Source organism: Falco naumanni, chromosome 14 (assembly GCF_017639655.2).
Source record: "Falco naumanni isolate bFalNau1 chromosome 14, bFalNau1.pat, whole genome shotgun sequence".
NCBI classification, from domain to species: domain Eukaryota; kingdom Metazoa; phylum Chordata; class Aves; order Falconiformes; family Falconidae; genus Falco; species Falco naumanni.
The window spans coordinates 6,802,014-6,822,562 of record NC_054067.1 but is presented as its reverse complement, the minus strand read 5'-3'; the positions used below and the strand labels follow the sequence as shown (position 1 = coordinate 6,822,562).

The 20,549-nt window shown below is 48.6% G+C and overlaps 2 protein-coding genes and 1 long non-coding RNA gene across 7 annotated transcripts in view; 1 reads left to right on the top strand and 2 right to left on the bottom strand.

Moving 5' to 3' along the window:
- GRIA3 (glutamate ionotropic receptor AMPA type subunit 3) overlaps positions 1–6,412 on the top strand; it is a 152,672-nt gene extending 146,260 nt beyond the window's left edge. For 2 of the 5 annotated variants that reach the window (XM_040614273.1, XM_040614272.1), the window contains 2 exons: positions 5,314–5,561; positions 6,171–6,412. In XM_040614273.1, the coding sequence (XP_040470207.1) occupies positions 5,314–5,559 (246 nt within the window). In that variant the 3' untranslated portion in view covers positions 5,560–5,561; positions 6,171–6,412. Of the gene's footprint in view, positions 1–3,040; positions 3,156–5,313; positions 5,562–6,170 lie in introns of those variants that run through there. The other 3 variants (XM_040614274.1, XR_005830928.1, XM_040614271.1) reach the window with 3 other exon arrangements.
- A 1,183-nt stretch (positions 6,413–7,595) lies between these two features.
- LOC121097363 lies at positions 7,596–15,842 on the bottom strand. Its single transcript, XR_005830929.1, has 6 exons — positions 15,807–15,842; positions 14,635–14,720; positions 14,306–14,540; positions 9,700–9,788; positions 9,204–9,443; positions 7,596–7,649 (listed from the first exon to the last, which is right to left on the bottom strand). It is a non-coding gene; the product is annotated as an uncharacterized LOC121097363 (long non-coding RNA).
- A 2,974-nt stretch (positions 15,843–18,816) lies between these two features.
- Positions 18,817–20,549, bottom strand: part of THOC2 (THO complex 2) — a 55,437-nt gene continuing 53,704 nt past the window's right edge. The window contains exon 39 of the mRNA XM_040614852.1: positions 18,817–19,662. The gene's annotated coding sequence lies outside the window, so the exon portion shown is untranslated. The remainder of the gene's footprint in view (positions 19,663–20,549) is intronic.

Genomic DNA, 20,549 nt, shown 5'->3' with positions numbered 1-20,549 from the left:
GAGGGCGTCTTTGCTCAGGAACATCCCAGCGCCCTGGCCAGTGCAGTAACGGAGCCAAGGGAGGCCGGGAGCTCGCTCCGGCAAACCTCCCGGTCATCTGCGCTGGGGGGACAGGACAGGTGAAGGCATCGGCTACTGCTTCATGGCAGACCGTCATCCCCTGTCCCCCCTGACGCAAGCGGCCAGGCAGGGGGCTCAGCCCCGGAGCACCCCTGAAGGCTGGTGCAGGCACATGGAGCAAATCACCGCTGCCCGGGCCGAGCCATTGCTGTGCCTCACCTGACAAACAGGGCAGTGACAAATGATAGCGAAAACCCCAGTTTAGGCAAATTCCCATCTGTTTAGTTAAGATAATTTTAGTTTACTTTTTTTTTTGGCAGTTGTGTGTGCACAATTAACTGCAATCTTGGCTTTAAAAAAAAAAATAAAGCACCCTAATTAGCATATTAAGCCTCCTCATTTCCCAATACTGTATAATGTTGTGAAAGCTAATCTATAATGTATTGGATGTTATGCAAATTTTCTGTACTCCATATGGGGTTTATAAAGGCATGCAAATTAAAAATAGTGTTTGGAATAGGACTGGGGGGAGGGGAAAATTTGCACAATAAGATATGCGGGTAGGAGAAAAGGTGTTTATAACCTTCTCCCTGTTGTTTGTGTATTCTCAGCTGCACAATGCTTTTCAAAGCGGAGAGATGCATTGCATAAAGTCTCTCCAAATTGGGTAGTTTTTAAATGAAATTTAAAATGAGAACACTGTTCTTTAAGCAATAATCAGCACAGCTCTTTCTGCTGGGCTTGTAACAAGTAGGTAAAGGCACCGTGGTTTGCACTGCAGTCCTGCATGGCTGCTTCCAGCACATGTGCCCGGGAGTCACCGGGGGCTCGGCATAGCACCGCTGCCCAGGAGGGGCCACGGGGGTGGCTTGGCCAGGATCTGGCTGGTCCCCATCCGCACAACCAACGGGGTAGGTGCGTTACCTGCAGCACCCCGGGCGTTTGCGGTGTCTGTGGAGCGTGCTTTGAACCCGTTGATATTTTACAGCCCTGCCTATAGGTGGATGCAGAGGGAGCTGCGGTACAGCTGGTGTTTCAGGGTGCCCCGGGCTCTGGTGGAGGGGCGCCGCGCCGCTGCCAGCCGGGCGTTCTGCCCTGCGCGGCTTGTCGCTGCCGCCCGTCGGCTGTGGCCGGCTCGCTGCATGCAGCCTTCCCGGGTTGATACTTACTGGATTACAGCTGCTCCTTTAAAACAGCCATCTGACAAAAAATAAAACCTTGGCTGGTGTCAAATGCCCTGTGCAGCCCAGGAGGAGCGGTGCTGCCTCTGGCCAGCCGGGAAGCTCTGCGGGCGTGGGCAGTGCCGGTATTGCCGCCCTGGGGACCAGTGGCTCTCCCCACCTCGGTGGTGGTCCCCGTTTTTGCCCTCCCTGCCGGCCTGGGTAATGCCGGGCTGGGTCACGGCGGTGCAGCCTGTGGGGTGTTCAGCTTAGGAGCTCTGGGACATGCTCGTTTCCTCATGGCACCCCACGGGCTGCCCGGGCTGGGCTGAGCACGGGGCTTGTCCCCTGCTCCGTGGGCTGCTGGCACCTCTCACCTGCTCTCCTCCCGACGGGCACGGAGCACCTCCGAGGGCAGCGCCATCCGCATCGGCCACCAACAGGGCTCACGGCCACCTCGGAGGCAGCTTCTTGGCAGAGAAGGGAACGGGGCTTTTCTTCACCAGCTGCTTCCTCCGGTACCTACCTGCCCCAGGCACGGCAGGGCGCAGCTGGGGGCTGTGCTGCGAGCATCTCCCGAAGTGCCGCCGTGTAGTTAAGCTTGTAATTGAGGTGGTTTGTACAGGTTGTGCTGCTCTTTCCGCCCGGTCTCTTCTGCTCTGCAGAGTCCTGCGCTTGGGGCAGGGCTGGGGGAAAGGTGAGGGGCAGCGAGAGTGAGGGGTGAGGCTGGCAGCGGGGCTGAGCCGAGTCCCCTCCGCCGGCAGCAGGCGGGGATGGCTCCACAGTGGGGCATCTTGCCGGGCAGCCGTACAGTGTGTCTGCCTGGTGTCATCCCGTGCAAGGTGGCACAGCATGGCTGAGGGTAAGGACCCGTCCCTTTCCTCCCCACCAGCTGCCTCACACAGCCATGGAGCAGGGATCAAAAGTTCAAGCAGGAGCAGGAACTGAAGATGGCCCTGATGTCGGGAGCCCTAGAGAACAGGCAGGAAAAACCCGAAGACATCACATGAGGAAATGGAACTGACAAAACCCAACCAAGGGCTGCTCAGGTGCTGCTTTCCCGCGGGGAAGGGACAGGCCAGCTCTGGTCTCCCTGGGCTTGCAGGCTCTTAGCAGACAGCTAACCTTCATCCTGCCAACATTTCCCACCCAGGGCACTCTCAGCCACAGTTTCCATGTTAATTTGTTTCATAAAGGTCTGCATTTGCTTATTTTCTGCTGCAGCTCCCTGGACTGGCGGTGTTCGGGATGCAGCACTCGTGGAGACTCCCAGCATGGCCCCTGCACAGCAACTGCAGGAGCTGGAGAATGAAACGGCCGTGATGGCTGGTGACACCTCCCTTGGTGGCATCCACCCTGGGGTCCTTTACTTTTCAGAGGCGGACACAGCCCTGCACCCCCGGGTGTGGGGGGCTGCTGGGGGGCTGGGAGCGCTGGCTGACCCTGGGAAGGCAGGCTGGCTGGGCTGGGGGGCTTGCTCTCTGTTAGTGCAATACCGGGGTCCGGCTAGATCAAAGCCACCGTCATCCCTAAAGCTACTGCAGGCACCTGTGATTGTGCCAAAGTGGGAAATTGGCCTTGCTTTGTTTCTGCTACCTTCATTTAACAGTGAGTGCCGATTACTCAAAGCGATATGGGCAGGACCTGGTAATATAGCGTTGCTCTAGCGTTAACTTAAGGGGATGATCCAGTTGCCTGCAGTGTAAATATTGTGGCCAGGAACCCTGCTTTATCGCTTTGTATAGTTTTAAAGTAGTTTAAAGATTGAATAACATAAAATAACATAATATAATGTTATTTATGTTATTTCCCACGTGAAGAACTCCTGTAAACCTTGCAGTATTGAAACTCAGTGAACAAGGCATCTTAGACAAGCTGAAAAACAAATGGTGGTACGATAAGGGTGAATGTGGAGCCAAGGACTCCGGAAGTAAGGTCAGTCGCTGAAGGTCTTTTTGTACTGATTAGCAATCACATTTTGACCCACTGTTTGTTTATACAAAGAATGACTCTCAAAAGTTGATATTTACATTTTGAAGGTTGAAAGAAAAGCAATAGAAAAAAAAAAATAATTAAGTCTCTGAACGTGACAGCATTTTTCTTTTGTGCAGTAACAGACTGTAGTTGTAAGTATGTTTTACTATTTGAGTATTTGGCTAGAAAAACACAGAAAGAGAAGCCCCCAAAGCCTCCCAAGCTGGTGTCTTCATTTAAATGTGCACGTTTCAGCACAGCCAATGCGTATTATTTAGGCCAGCATCCTTTCTTATTTTTAGTTTTATAGAAAAAAAACACATTTTTGTTTCAAAATTGTGACTTAGATTCTTTACATGTCAGTTTGGGAAACAGCCACACGCTTGCTAAGGGTGGATGATTTCAGGACAGACCTTTGATAAGGAAAAAAACCCACCCTTCCTGCCCTGGTTCCCAATTCAATTTGAAATTGGTTTGATTTAAAAGGAAAAAAAAATATCTGGAAATACTATTGGTAACTCACAATATAAATGTTGTATATCCTTTTTGATTCTGCTTTGAACCATTTTGCTGCTGTACTGCCCTGTCCCATGCCGACCACACTGCAGGGCCAGCCTCCTCGTGCAGGAGCGCTGGAGACCCCAGTGGAGATCCCACCCCTGAGGTGTCCGCTGGAACAACCCCATAGCTGCACACTTAAATGCAAGAAATATTTCTTGACACATGTCAGTTAAAAGAAAATACAGAGGATTATTTATTTTTTTTAATGCTTATAGAGCCATTGAGAAGAGCGCTGTAGAAGTGCTGGGCTTGTTGGAGTAAAGGACATTATCAAGGACACCAAGAGAAGGAGAAATCCAGCTCCAGCTGAAATCAGTTGCAGCCGAGTGCCTAACGCCTCTGGTGCCTGTGGAAGAGCTCTCTATAATCATTCAAACAGAAAACTATAATTCGGAAGCACCCTCTCAGTGTCAGAGGACGATTGCAAGTTCCATCAAAGCCAAAAATAAAAATTCATTGATTTCAGCTGGGCTGGAAGTTGCTTAGGGCATCACCCTGTGGCTGTTGTACGAGGTAAATTTGGGGTCATGGGACATCCGAATGCACAGCAGCTGCAGAAGGCAATGGTGATTGAGAAGGGGTGTAAATGAATCATACCTTTAGCTTCAACAGCAGGCTGTTGACTACAACCGCATCTATCCAAACTGCCTGTGAAACGCACAGGCACGTACAAGGTAGATCCTATTTTATTCTGACTACGTGCAACTTTTGCTGTCCCTGGAGATGCTCATAAACTAAGCACCATCAGCAAGAGTCTTCCCAGGGCGCAGCCCTTTGCCGCAGGGCTCCGGCCAGGCACCCTGCCCGCCGGCATCCCTCCCGCACCCAGCCAGCCAGCCCTGCAGCAGCAAAAGGGTTGCAGCTCTCTAATCCACTTACAGAATCCCAGTTTTACAAATGCAAGCCTTCTCCCCCATCTGACATGTATTGAAGGAAGGTAAACCCTGGGCAGCATCTTTTTGTGTTGCAATGACCAGTTTTATTTGGTAACTCACCCTCCCTCGGTCACCACAGGTGCTAGTTTAGCTGAGGGCTCTGCTGCTTGACCTTAAAGTAACTGACCGTCTTCCTAGGGTGGTTTGGTGTGGTTTCTTTTTCATAACTGTTGGAAAAAAAGGTAGATAAGTTTAGCAGCATCTCAATAATTTTATCTACATTCACCAAAACTGAGCGTGCAGTGGTTTGGGTTTTCCTTTGTCTCGTTTTATAGTGGCCTTTGGTAAAACCTGCTGTTCTACACAGCCACTGCTTTCCCCGTCGGAGCCTTCCCAAGGTGCCTCTGCCACCAGGGATGCTCGGCCGTAGCCAGGTTTGCTCTGGGATGCTGAAGGCCTGGGGAAGTCAGTGGCCAAAAAAAAATTAAAAAATCTCATCGCCTTGGAGTCGGCCAGGGTTTTGCCCGCTTTGGGTGGGAGATGGGGGGACAGCACCGAGCCACGAGCGGGACACTAAACGCTGTGAGCGTAGCTATTCCAGCTAGCTGAGTGCACATAGCCTGTTGTCTGTCTGCCTGCCTGCTCCTGGGTGCAAAACTAACAGCGTGGCTCGTTTCTCTTAGGACAAGACGAGCGCTCTGAGCCTGAGCAATGTGGCCGGGGTTTTCTATATCCTTGTGGGAGGCCTCGGGCTGGCCATGATGGTGGCACTCATCGAGTTCTGCTACAAGTCGCGGGCCGAGTCCAAGCGAATGAAACTCACCAAGAACACGCAGAACTTCAAACCTGCTCCCGCCACCAACACCCAGAATTACGCTACGTACAGAGAAGGCTACAACGTGTACGGAACAGAAAGTGTGAAAATCTAGGGGTACGGCTACGGGCCAGGAACCGAAACCCTCTGGGTTTTCTTCCTTCCTTCTTTTCTTTCTTTCTTTCCTTCTTTCTTTCTTTCTTTCTCTTTTCAAGGGGTGTGTGCTCTTTTGTTGTGTGCCTCCCCCAGCGGACTGCTGCAAAAGGGCTTTTCAGACATCGGCCGGTGGCAGCCTCAGAGCTGGTACACATGATTTAAATTCCTCCCCTGCACAGAAGTAAGCTGGGTACCTTGGGCCTGCATTACAAACAGCGATAGCTGTAACTCCTCTCTCCAGCGCTGGGCTAGTTTCAGCACATAAAGTGTTTTGTTAATTGCTTTAAAAATTACCATAAGCAGGAGGCGCATCTCTCTGGCCAGTCACCTCTTCCCCTTTATTTTTCAAGCTATAATCAGGTCAGGTAAGTGCTTTTAGGAAGTCTCAAAAAAAACCTACAGTAGAGCAATAAAGTCTGCGCTAGAAATGCCATTTTCTAAAGTGTGAAAGGCAGAGCGGAACTGCCGAAAAGCGACTCTGGCAAAGCCTGGTTAGCCCATCGCCCACAGACTGCGCCTCCCTGCCCCTTGCTGCCGGGCAGTGATGAAATCTTTCTGGTTTTATTATAGATCCTCACCCTGACAGCACGCAAGAGGAGAAGCAGCAGAGAATGTGGCTACTTCATGGATTTGGACCACCTGAGCCAGTCGTACTCTCTCTGAGGTGTCAGGCATGACACGCATTGATGATGGTGCAATGTACTTTTAATAGGGAAAAACTGATATTTTTTCCTTCAGTGCCTTATGGAAGACTCTGAGACTCACAACAATGCAAACCATCACCGAAATATTCTTGCTTTGCTTGAAATAAGAAAAAGTAAAAACAAGAAAAGAGGAGAGAAAAGAAAAAAGAAAAGGAAAAGAAAAAAGATTAAAAAAAAAAGGAACGAGAAAAGAAGGAAAGGAAAGAAAAGAGAAAAGAATAAAAAGAGAAAAGAGAAGGAGAAAAAGGAAAGGAAAAGACTGGTAACAAGATATTAGTATGTGAAAAAAATTTCTTGTAAAAAAATCAGTGCAACAAAAGCCATTCTTTGATACCACTGCACAGTAAATGAACTTGTGTCCTGAAAGCAAACCGCAGCTGGTTTCATCAGCCACCCCAATCGTATCAAATTATGAAACTCCTCCTGACACAAAGCCTCAGAAATCTGCTGCGTGCGAACATGGACTGGCCTGTCACTGCTTGTATGAGCTGATGTCAAGATGTTTCAGTATTTACTTACCAGTGGTGTGATTTTATTTTTTTTTCCAAGCCACTCTCCAGCTAATTTGAGCAATTTTGTATAGCAGTAAAAGGTGTAACACCTGAAGAAAAGAATCTGTGCATTAAAGCCAGTTGAGGTCAATGACTGTGAATCTGTAAATCCAAAAGAAAGTAATTTGTGGAACTGCATGTCTTGCTTCCAGATCAGTAAATTAATTTCTTGACAAGGTAGCTAAAGTGTGGGCAGAAAATATTGCATTCCTTTTTTTTTTTTTTTTTTTTAAACTATCATCAGGCATACCTACAGGTGCTTTATTAAAATGGCATTGGGTGGCTTTTAAGAAAAAGAAAAAAAAAAAAAGCTACTTGCTGTTTAGGTTCAGACCATATATCTCTTTTCTTGCTGCGCATTTGCATTTTAATTCACTATTTAATATCAAGCAATGAAGCAAGAGAAGTGCAGGTTAGTTTTGCCCAGGCCTGCTTCTGCTTCACCCGAGTTCTCCCACAACTAGCACTGTGCTCAGCTAATGCTTCTCGGTAACGGTCCTTTTACAACAGAAGTAAGGAAAGAGGATAGTAACTCAAATTAGAGCTGCAGTTCCAGAGTAATATTAAGCGATCTAACATGACTCCTGCTAGTACTGTTATATTATATCGGCTCCTGCCAACTCTTGTTTCATGGCTACTGGTGAGAGGATGCTCCCGTCCTTGCCCTCTCTTTGCAGAGAACACCGCGCTCCAGCCAGCACTGCTACAGGTAGGGGCTCACTATTACTCACATCCAACGTCTTAGCAGCAGCATTTCAGCCTTGAACCTCTGCCCGGAAACTACTTAACTTCATCTTTTAAATAAAAATAAATAAATAAATAAATTTTAAAAAAAAGCAAAAGACAAAAAAAAAAAAAAAAAAACACAACCACACCTTTAAACATATTGTCAGTCACCTGGGAAATGTTCAATGGAATATCTGCATACTAATTACCTCTAATCGACAATATGTATTTTCTGTAGTTTACTATAGAGTTTTATTTCATCAGTAACATACAATGAAAAAGGAAAATCGTTTAAAGCAGTCTGACCCTTAGACATTTAGTTTGCTGATGATAGATTTGAACTTTTAATAGGATTTAAAAAAAAAAAAAAAAAGAAAATACGGGGAAATTCTTGTTAAAAATAAGTATTTCCAACAAAATGTAATATAAAATAATTTTAAAAGCTCATAGGAGAATAATTTATTGTTCAAGTTTTTAACAAGATATTGACAAAAATTGTTGGTTTGTTTTCATTTTTTTTTCATGAAACTGTGATTATTTTTTTCAACTTCTGAACGCAATCACGTCCCCAGCAAGGGCGAGCTAAAGCTGTGCAGTTATGAGATGTATTTAAAACAAACATTTTTCTTAAAAGCTGTATAAAAGATGTATGTTTGTCAGATCAATTTTTAAGAGTGGAGGCTTCACACCAGTGAAGGGAGTTTGGTAAATGGTTCGATATTTTTTAAACTTGCATGTAAAGCTAAAACAAAACGTGTTGAGTGCTTACCAATTCCAGCTACCAACTTCAAGCTATCGGAAGTTCGGCAGTAGTCTCACGTTGATTTGTTTCCGTATATTTTTTCATTTGTTTTGCTTTGGGGGATTTGGGGGTTCTTTCCTTTTTCTACTTTTTTCCCTCCTTTTTTTTTTTTTTTTTTTTTTTGTAATTTAAGTTCCTATTTTTGGTCGTTGAAACTGCACTTCAGTGAGCAGAAAAATTGCCAAGCAAACTAATGGCTGTAAAAGCATAAACTGCATGTGTGGGCATCAATTACTGAGCCTCATTTTAATGAGGTGTTGTACAAAGAGTTTTAATACATTTTGTAAATAAAACTGTAAAGAAAAAAAAAAAATGAAAGAGCCCACTGATCTTTTCACCAGAGGAGAGAGAATCCCTGCCTCCTGATGTCCCTTTGGCCAGGAAGCCCACCTCGCTCTCTTTGGGATGCCCTGCAGGTATTTTGTTTGGGGCAGAGGATGCCACTGATGCTTCACCCACACCACTGAACCGAGGATGCTGCTGGGAAATGTGTGTTTCTGTTTCCGTGCCCTGCAAACTATTATTTTTTTTTTCTTGCTGAGATAAAACTGGTTGATTGTGGCCAGGTCTGAAGGGCATCCTGCAGGGAAGGGGCAAGGGAGAGCCCCTGGGGCTGCAGCCAGGGCGAGGGATGCTATGCCCTGCCCCTGCAGTGGGCACCAGTGTGGGTAAATAAATTCCTCAAATGTCGACTATATAGATGTCTTTTCCTGCAATTCCCACATTTTTAGCAATGCTTTTTTTAAAAAAAAAAAAGAACAAAAAAAACACCCAACACCCAACATTGCAGCTGGTCCTGACTCTAATTTATTGAGCTTACCTCAGCCAGAGTTTGGTTTTCCCAAGTCGCCACAAGCGGTGAACCATAGGAAGTAATCTCAGTATGAAACAACCGATGTGCTCCCAATCGCACCCATCAGGGGTACCCCGAGCCAACCAACCTGGTGGTCTCCATCAAGAACCAGCTCCCACCGTGCTCCCTGGGCACCACAGGCGGTGCTCCCCTGTGAGCTGGAGCAGCACACGGCTTCATTTGGATGGCTGGGGATGTAAAGATCATCTGAAAAAGAAAAATCCAACATCAAAGGGCTTGGGCAGATAGCGCTGCTGGTGGGCATGGGACCTGAATCACCAGTTGGTACCTGCTGGCAAAGTTCACCCTGAAGCCCAACCAGACAAGCTGCCTGGACATCCCTTTGGTGGGACCTCAGGGAAAAACATGCATGGCGGTCACATTGGTACCTTTCCCAGTGGGCAGCCTCTAATGGCAGAGACATTAGAGTCTTGTTTAGGGTTCTTGACATTTAGGGTCCCACCTTGGCTCTTGGTGCATGTGAGCGCAGCGGTGGGATGCAGGGGCTGAGCCCTTCTGTGCGTCTTCAGCCAGGTCTTCAGCAAAACAAGCCTAGGAATAAGCAAGGGCTAAGTAAAAGCAGTAAACAATTATTTGACCCTAAAGGGCTGAAGGTTTCAGGTTGTTTAGGGGGTGAGAAGAGGGCTCGGTGCAGGGCCAGCCCTACTGCAGGGACACAGCATCCCTCACCTTGGCCTTGGGGGGAGCCCTCGCTGAAATGAGCCTATTTATATGTAAAGTGCCCACACAACGAATGCAGGGAGGCATGAAAAAAATACTGTTCTGTCCTTTATCCTTCATTTCACATTCAACGACCAGGCCAACATGAGTGGGCTGCGCTTTTCTAGAGCGCAGTCCTGAGCTGCTCCCGATGGGATGCTGAGCGATGCTCCCATCGCCGGGTACCCACCGCAACGTGCCGCTGCTAGCGGGGCTTGACTTGCCTGCAGAGCCCCAGCATCGAGCTGGGAGAGTGAGAGCCACAGGGCAATGGAGGCTGCTGGCTAACTAACCCTGGCACGGCGCCACCAAATCCCAGCAAAATGGGTGTGAAGTTTTGTCCATAAATATGCATCAGGCTGAACGAGGGTGGGGGACAGCCCCACGCGGGGCCATGGCCACAGGGATGAGGTGCAGGAGCAGGTCCTGCCATCCCGGGGCTGACGGGGCCCCGGAGCCTCCCTGGGCTGCAGGGATGGTGCACGTTGGGCCAAAACCCTGGACTTTGCAACAACACGCTGCAGCAAAGGCAGAACAGCTAGTGCCGCAGCCCAGGGACGCGGGTTTCTAACACACCCCAAAGTGGCTTCGCCTCTAGACTTTTGGAGGGAAATAATATCAAGAAAAATTCAGAGTGAGCCATGCAGCTTCCAGAGCCATCGTGGGAGCAAAATGACCCCAAACTGTATTCAACTTCAAACCTAAAAAAACCCAAACTGGTAGCAGCAAAGAGTACATCCGACAACAAAATAACACTAACAAACCACAGCACAACTCCCACTGTATTATTATGGCGTAGTTTTCCTTCCAAGGTTTTGTGCAAAGCACTACAACATTATTTTATAAAAAAAATATTATTTATGGTTATTAAAATAATAATACGTCATGGTTATTAAAATTAAATTACAAAATGTCTTCAGTGCTCAGATTCATCATCTCAGTCTGGAAAATTGACTCTATTTTGCAGGCGGCAATACATAAACAAGCTCCAGATAATGATAGCTCTATTCAATTAAACTCAAGGATTTAAGTACAGAGATAATATTTTCATGGATATTATAAATTTCAAAGTAATATTAACTCATAACGTAATACATCTAAAATTGGTGTCAGGAAGGACAGTGCCCAGAGGAGCAGCAGCGCCCATCCCCAACACGCGCTGTGCTCGGTGCCCCCACGTCACCGGGGCTGCAGGGGAGGCCCAGGCTGGTGTCACACCATGGGCTAACGCCGGTGGCGTTGGGGTAGCCACCGCCATAGCTCACCTGGCCCAGGAGCCCCAGGCTGGAGCCCCACCACCCAGTGTGGTGCCCGACAGGGAGGCTCAAAGCCCACCGGCAGCCCTGCTCTGGCTCTGCGCCCTGGCTCTCTGCATTTCACGTCATCGCTAGAGCAGGGTTTGCAGCGTGGCGGCATTGCTGCAAGAGCACCGGCAGCACGTTCCAGCTTCCCGCAGGGGCATCAGCGGCAGCTGCCCCGCGAGGAGAGGAGCAGCAGGGCACCGTGCTGGTACCCGGGGAGGGGAGTTGGAGCAAAGGAGCTGCCATCCCCACCTTAAGGCCAGCAAAACGCCCGCCCCATCCCTGCCACCAGGCTCTCCATCCCTGCTCCTGCCTAGCATAGCTGCTAAGGCACGGCACGGCTTTGGGGGCCACTGGGGCAGCGGCAGCCTGATGCGCTGGGTGCCCGTGCGGCCGCAGGCTGACACCAAGAGCGGGATAATGAAACCTTCGTGCGCACACCAAGTATTTATTTATTGCCTTTTCGAACATTGAAGCGTTAGCCCTAAATTATTTATGATAGCTATGGCATTTTAGGATGACAGGCCATCTTGCAGAAGAGCAAGAGGACAAGCTCCTACTCCACGGTAACTTGTAATCAGGAGAGCAGGAAGGGCAGGCAGAGCGGGGAAGGCGTCAGGAGAAGCGGGGAGAGGGGAGGCCAGGATGAGCAGAGGCTTTCCAGCGGCACAGAGGCTTTCCTGGCTGCCGAAGAGGCTGGTGACATCGCCAGCAGAGCTGACAGCTAAAGGTGAGCTCCGAGCCAGTTTGCAGCAGCAGACAAGGATTGACACAAGGATGAGCAGCGGCACCTGCTCTGTCCCAGCAAACGCTTACAGGGGATTCTCCCATCACGTTTGTTGCAATTTCAGGCCTTGCTGTCTTTACCCCAGTGCGCAAGCAGCGGCCAGGAGCTGGAGGCAGCGGTGAACACCGAGCATGGGCGACAGGCGCTGGCTCTGGGAGGGGGCTGGGGCTGGGAGAGGGGGAGCTGCGTGCAGGCTGGGGGGTGGAGGGCTGGGGGGCAGGGGTGAGCCACCCTCCCAGCGTGGGGCCTGAGCTGGTGGCTGCTCCCCGAAGGGTTGGCAGGGACCCAGGCAGGTCCCCCAGCCCTGACAGCAGAGCCGGGGCAAGGCACATAAAACCTATAAAAAACGCACAACACAAACCACAGCCAGGACGCCGGTAATGACTGGTGCTTTAGATAATGTTTAGCATATAAATAAAGTAATTGACCAATTAATGAGCGCGTGGCAGATGCTTGATACGCTGCAAGGAGTAGGAAAACGTATGATGTAACATCAGCAATCGATGGGCACGGAGAAGCGGCGCTGCAGGCAGTGCCTGCCCGCCGGGGCGGGGGGCCGGGGGCCGCCCTCCTGCGGGGACCCAGCGGGACAGGGGCGGCCCGGGGGGGCGCCTGGAAGCCGCGGGGGAGGGGCCGGCCACCCCTCTGGCCCCCGCTGCCCGGTGCAAAAAAGCACCTTCTGGGCCCCGAGGAGCGGCGTGTGGCCCCGGGGCTGCCCCCGCCCCCGCGGTGCTGCCCCCCCCCCGCGGTGCTGCTCCCTCCCGCGGTGCTGCCCCCCCCCCCCCCCCCCCCCCCCGCGGTGCTGTGCCCCCCCCCGCGGGGAAGCCCCTCACAGCCCCGCGGGGCAGCAGCGGGACGCGGCCGCTGCCGGTGCCCGGAGCAACACTGACATGCAGCGGCCGCTCGGGGTGGGAAGCGCCGCTGCCCCCCCGGCCCCCGCAGAGCCCCCGAGCCCCCGTCGCTGCCAGGCCCAGCCCCCAGAGCCCCCCCTGCAGCCCCCCGCCCCCTCCCAGAGCCCCAGCACCCCCGAAGCCCCAGCCCTGGCAGGCTGAACCCCCTTGGAGCCCTAGCCCCTGCAGACCCCAAATCAGGGGTCTCTGTGCCCATCCACATGCTTGGGAGACCCCCAAGCCCAGCAGGACCCCATAGGAAAGGGGGGGTCCCAGGAGCCCATCCGCTTCCAGTCCAGCAGCACCCAGGCTGGGCACCCGTTCAAGCCCACCTCCATTTGCCCAGCGCCCCCCCACCAGCAGCTGTCACCCCTTTCAGGCTGGCATTTTCGTGGTGTTTGCTGTGTGCTCGGGGAGCAGATTTTAATATCATTCAAAGCTTTTTAACAACTACTGGATTTGAATTCCAAATATGGACTGAGCAGACTAATTACCAAAAACCTACAAAATTAATGTAAGAGCCACAGTTTGATCTGAGGCAAATAAATATAAATGATATTTATTTAATATTCCCCTGCCCTTTAAACAAGGGAAGTTTGCCATAGTCAGGCAAAATAGCTTATTATAAAATAGCTGAAGCTATGACCTATCACAGACGCTGCTGATTACACGGAGTGATTAGAACATCACATCAGACAGGCCACACCACAAATGGGGGTTAATCCACGGGTGCTTTGTAGCAGGTTTTCCCCTGGACCGTGGGCCAGGACGGTGGCAGGGTGCAGTGCTGGAGCTCCTCTCTCACCTGCCCACTGACCCCCAGTTTCCATTCAAGGTCTTTGGACTCCCCCCACCACCACCACCACGAGCTGTATACAGCTCCCACCACCAGGCACCCCTAAACACTCCCTGGTGTCTCCTCACATCCAGCTGAGTCCCTGCAGAGAGCCACACAGGCAAGAACACACAGCTTGTTTTTGACAAGTTTTTTTGGGGGGGACACACATAAAACCCTCCCATAGGCATGAACTTGGTGAGACACTGTCCCCACAGCCCCCCTGGAGCAGCCAGGGCAGGGCAGGGCACAGCTGGAGTTCTCACCTACAACGTGCTGGCACAAAGGTCAGAGATTCCTTTCTGCCCGCCGCAGTTCGCTCCCAACGTAGCTCTACGCTTGCCACGCCAGCAACAGGGTGAGCATCCCGCATCCCGCATCCCACATCCCGCATCCCGCATCCCACATCCCGCATCCCGCATCCCACATCCCTTCTCCTTGCCCACCACCGCTGAGCGCCCGGCCAGCCGGCAGCCCAGGTGAGGGACCAGCCCATCTACTGGGGCAGAATTTTTTAAATGATTGTTTCAACTCACCTTTAGGCATCTGGGCTGACAGCTAGTCCTCCTGTTCCATCCGGAGGTCACCGCAGGAGGTCCCAGGGGGACCTTTTTCTTCACCCATCTCGGTGTGACAGCTTCCGGGGGGGCGACTGCTGCAGCCCCAGCTGGCTGCCTCGTGCACACCCGACCGCAGCCTCAACTTACTCACATACCAGTAAATTCCAAGGACTAGGGTGACTTTGATGGAAGTATTTCATTTTAGACTGCCCTAATGAGTTAATTAAAAGTGCCCGAGTATTTAGCTTGGATACTCACCTTTTTTGTAATTCTTCCTCACCTCTAATGAGGTGGGTAACTCTCACCTGATTCCCTTCCCAATTTGTCTGTGTCTTTCTTGCACTGCAGGACAAAGGTTTGTAATCTTCTCTGATTCATTCAGAAGTCACCTCTAATTAATAAGGACAAAGCTCATCAGAAGAGCTTTACCAATCAAGTCTATAAGCACCGCAATTTCTTAATATTCGGTATTTTCAAATACAGCCAGATTCCCAGATTACTGAAGGCACTAACTGACCAGATCACAGAGGCACCGGGGATGCTCAACTTTTAGTCCAAGTTCCCTTTCTCTGGATTATATTTAAAACAAAACAAAACAACCCCAAAAAAAGACCACAAAACCAACCATCCCAAACCCACACAATATTTAAAAGACAAGTAAGTCTCTGTGTTCAATAGTACTAATACTCGATACAAAAAGGCTATTTTTTTATCATTGTAGTCAGCAAATCCCACAATCACAGAACGGTCAGGGTTGGGAGGGACCCCTGGAGACCACCCAGTGCAGCCCCCTGCTACAGCAGGGTCACCTACAGCAGGTTGCACAGTCACGGCCAGGCGGGCTGGGAACGTCTCCGGAGCAGGAGCCCCCAGACCCTCTCTGGGCAGCCTGTCCCAGGGCTCTGCCACCCTCAGGGTGAAGAACTCCTTCCTCCCGTTCAGCTGGAACCGCCTGTGCTGCGGTTTGTGCCCACTGCCCCTCGTCCTGTCGCTGGGCTCCACTGGGGAGAGCCCGGCCCCATCCTCTTGACACTCGCCCTGAAGATGTTTGTAGGCACTGATGAGACCCCTCTCAGCCTTCCCTTCTCCGGGCTACCCAGGCCCAGCTCCCTCAGCCTCCCCTCACAAGGGAGATGCTCCAGCCCCCTCACCATCTTTGCAGCCCTCCTCTGGACCCTCTCCAGCAGTTCCCTGGCCCTCTTGAACTGGGGAGCCCAGCACTGGGCCCAGTATTCCAGATATGGCCTCACCAGGGCAGAGCAGAGGGGGAGGACCACCTCCCTGGACCTGCTGGCCATGCGCCTCCCAACGCTCCCCAGGATCCCACTGGCCTTCCTGGCCACACAGGCACACTGCTGGCCCATGGGCAACTTGCTGTCCTCCGGGACTCCCAGATCCCCACAGAGCTGTCCCCAGCAGGTCAGCCCCAGCCTGTACTGGTATATGGGGCTGCTCCTACCCAGGTGCAGGACCTTACACTGGCCTTTGTTGGACTTCATGAGGTTCCTCTTGGCTCAGCTCTCCAGCCTGGCCAGGTCTCACTGGATGGCAGCGCAGCCTCTGGGGTATCAGCCACTCCTCCCAGTTTTGCTTCATCCGCAAACTTGCCGAGGGTATGCTCCATCCCTTCATCCGGGTCACTGATGAAATGTTCTATTTGCCAAAGGTTTGGGTTTGTTAATGTTGAATCCATGCAAAAAATCTATTTCTAAACACTCCTGGGAATAAACCAAATTGATTTGCTTTGTGGACGGTACCTGTAGGCCAAGATCATCTCCTGCAATTAAAAATGCATCGTTAGCACGCCTCACAAGGCAGTAATTTTTAAGCGTGCGCATGCTCCATCTCCTCTCAGTCCTGTCATCTACTTTAGTGTCAACAGTGTCACGCACTCAGGCGTGGCCATAGCTCAGATCCCTGTCACCTCTGAAAACACCCAGGCTCATCGCCTCAGGCAGACAGGGGCATGCCCAACGAGTTCTTAAACTGAAAAACAAAATTCTCCAGGAAGAAAAAAAAAAATTGTATCTTGCAGTTATTGAAAAGTTGTCAGCAAAACACTTGCCCCACCGCGCCACCGATGTTGTGAACCGCCCATTGTTTCAACCACCAGTTAAAACAACTAATTCATGCTGAAGGTTCATTAGGCTCGAGACTGTTAAAACACACTATCAGCTCAGCACACAGCATAGCTCGCACATTCCACTGTTTTAAAATAGTCATTATAAGCAAATTCTGAACAAACAGCAATTGAGCCCCATCAGCTTGACCTGCTGCTGATGTGCAGACAGACTCCTGGCTGTCACTGAAGATGGCTCCTCAGCAAAGAAATGACTCAGAAAATCAAGCTCCTTTTATATATATATATATATATATATATATATATATATATATGTGGTTTGGGTTTTTTGGATAGAGGAGAGCAGGGCAGGAAAAAGCAATACAGGTGTGATGCTCCATACAGAGCAAACCAGTGTTGTTTAAACACAGCATACAGCTATCAACTTACCGTTTCAACTAGGATTCAAGTTTTTTATGTCCTCTTTACCTCCTTGTGCGTTTTATTTTTAAAGTTCACATAAATAGAACATTGAACATTCAAATCTATTAATACAACTCTGTTCTGAGAAAAATGCTTTTATACACTACCCCTGAGCAAGCCCCATTTCCCAGACCTGTTCAATAAGGACCAATCTCCTCGCATAAACTTAAGTTGATTTGTATCAGTTTCACTAATGAGCGTCAATGAACTTCTTTCTGGGAGGACATGGCCAACAGAAAGCATTTATGGCATCACTGCTGCTGCAAGCACGGTGCTCAGCAGAATTACGGCAATGGAGCCCGGTGTGATGGCAGCAGTACAAACCACCGCAGGCCAGCAGGCAGGATGGATTTTCTGCTTGCCAATCTGAAAATGTAACCTTGAAAAACATGATCATCCCCTCCCATTAGAGATCATAAAAAAAGTGAGAACACACTCCTTTTTCTAATAATTCCAGTATTATAGGGCCTGGAACTGACAAGAGATCTCACTTTGTTATCAAGATCACCACTTCACAACACTTAAGCCACTTAGATCCCACACACCCCTCTAAGAAACCGGTCCTTAACTTGCATGACTTCATCTTTTTTTCAATAAAAAATTGAAATGAAAAAGTGATTACAATTAGCTTTCTATTTGCCATGCCTGTTAAAAATAAAGGAAAACTTCACCCCAGCTTTTGGGCAGCGGCTGTGGCAGCTCTCACAACTTCTGCTCACCGTCTTCTGAAGCTGCACGAGGACCAAGGCTGTAAGGCTTTGCAGCTTAGCTAATACTGCAGTCTCAATATTGTGGAACACCTCCCACTGGCATCAGATCCTCTCCTCTACACCCCAACACACTTTTATTGTATCAGTTCTGAAAAGAAAGCAGATCCCTACCAAACGGATGAGCGACAGAATCTGAATTTAAAAAGGAGACAGGAGGTGCAGTAAACAGAAAAGGCTGAAGAGGAACTACCTGGTGCAGCCTCACACTGCAATTCAGCCGACTTGGTGTTTAAATGGCACCAAAAGGGAAGTTTGCTTCCCTCCTCCGGGTCACTTCTCCTCCTGTCATACCTGCTGAGTGCAGAGGCAAAGGGGCGCTCATCTGGGGCTTGCAGCAGCTGCCTGCTTCACGGGGCTCCGGGAAAAACGAGACACAAGCCCACTCAAATTTTCAATCGCTCCTGCAGTCCCTGGGGCAAGAGCTGGCTGTAAAGAGAGCATGAGAGATGCACCACCTTCAAAACTTTAACAAGAATGCAGCTGCAACAGCACTCCTGCTTTTTGGTAAATACACATTTATTGGGCATATGAACTGCTGTACCCAGGCCACCTTCTGCAAAGAACACAGAACAGAGGTTCTTTCACAACCCACATTTTCTAGTTGAAAACAAAACAAAACACAAAACTAGTGGTTGTTTTTAGTGAAGGAAATCCACCCCTTTGGTAAGGACATTCAGTCATGAATGTATCTGAAGACTTCCAGAGCCGAGGATTTCTTACCTATGTGAACATCTGAGATGGCAGCTTCACCAAAGTGACCTACCATGCTACGTCAGAAGAGAGGCAGCGTCCCTTTCTTGTCAGGCATTAAACTGGTCAAACTAAACCAAGAAATTTTTGAGACCCTCTAAGGCAGTCTAACTTGCCTAAGCTAGGAAATGGGGGGGTTGGTTGCCAGAGACTTCCATGAGCTTTGGATGAGGGACAAAAGCCTCGGAAGATGTAAAACTGACTGAAGGCAGGAAGGCAAAACCCCTGAGCCTCTCCAAACCACGGCGCACACCCGTCCCCTTACAGCAGGCACCGTGCCATGCAACGAACCCTCTGCATCTGGTCAGCCAGCAGGTACAGAGCACCGTAAGCAAAACCACCCTCCGCAATTCCAACTCGCATCACATTTTCATAGCGATACAAAAAGCAATAAAGTGACCACACAGAGAATGATTTACGACCCATTGAGAAAACTATTGTTTATTTAGAAAAAAGGTTACACTGGTAGAATTCAGCAGATAAAAAAATTCCTTTTTTTTTTTTTTTTAAAAATGTCATTGTGAAACTTTTCAGACTAAAGTTCAGCAATACAAAGCTCCTGTAGCTGTAATTGAAACTTAATTTATTTCAGTTTTGAAGAGAGCATTTCCAATCAATCTAAAAACAACATGACAAACAAAAGGTGTGGCAAGGGACAACTGAGCACAGGTTTAGGTGGGGATGGAAGGGATAAGGTTCATTCTTTTTTCTTTAAACAAGTCAACGTTGTACACAATATACAAATAATCCCTAAGCATTGCATGAAAACAGTGCTCCCACTTGACTTTTTTTTTAGTTACTGATATTAAAAACAGGCCAAGTAATAAATAAAAACTGAGTTTAAATGAGGTAAATCCAAAAAGGTTCAATAACTGTTTATTTGTGGTTTTCAAACATCTAAAAGAATGCATTTCAGATTGAAAGAATTACTAAACTCAGGCAGTATTTTTGACAACCTAAAGTGGAACTCTGTACACATGAAACCTCATTTGCACTATGGCAACTGTTTGTTTGCAGCACATTGTGCTAAAATATGGAATAGGTAACACTTTCAGCCAGGTACTGAAAATAAATGTGTAAGAAACTAAGCAACAAGTTAAAAATACAGTAATGTACAACAATTAAATCCTCAGCATGGGGAAATAAAGCAGAGAACTGAATAATTTAAGGAGATGCAGATGGGTCCTCTTCATTCACAAATTTCTGTGCAATCTATACTCTGGAAAATACATTTCTGGTCACAGCTGGATATCTTCCCATTTCAATCTCACCTGCAACAAAGGTATACATAATTGAAATTAGATGTAGTTCAAATGAATACTGATCTCACAGCTTAGCATTTTATTTCAAAGAATGAGGGGAAAAATGGAACTATTTTAATGAGTCAGTCATTCCCTAACTCTAGTTTAATCTACAGCAAGAACTGCATTTAATGTGAGCACTGCATAGTAAGTAGCGGAACACTAATCTAAAGATAAAAGTAGTCGCTTATTTCAGAAGTACAACCCTCTCAAAATGTTACTATCTCTACATTAGGCAAGAAATAAATGTAGTCAATAAGACATTTTACATTAGGAAGAATGTTCTAAAAGATTTAACAAGCAGAAGCACAGGATTAGATTCCACAACCATGTCGCTGTAAAAAGGATTTTTTCATACTTCACTACACAGATGATGGGGTGCGGTCAGTACTCGAGGCCAGATGCTCCAGTTTAGCCCACTGCACAGCCAGTGGTAGGTTTTACTGTGCAACTGACATTTACTTAAGCACTTGTTGCTTAAATGATGATGATGCATTCGTAAAAATGCAGTTCTGCTTTTTTAATTGATGGCAATCGTTACTTTACATTGAACTGCTGATCAAGATAAAACTTTACATTTTATTATTAAAGCTGCAAGTCCTCAGTAGTGAACTTCACCTACCAAGATGACCTTTTATTTTCCCCTCTTTTTTCCAAAAAGTAACTTTTAAAGAAATGGGGTGGGGGGAACCCCTGGGATCCATCCACAGTGAATGGCTATGAAGGACAGAGTAAAAAAATTCCTTGAAATGCCTTCCAAAAAATGCTCATAATTTTCAGTTTGGAAGTTATTCACAGAAGCATCTTCTATTATTTCAAGAAGATAAACCAAAAAGAAACAGTACTAAGAAGCAATA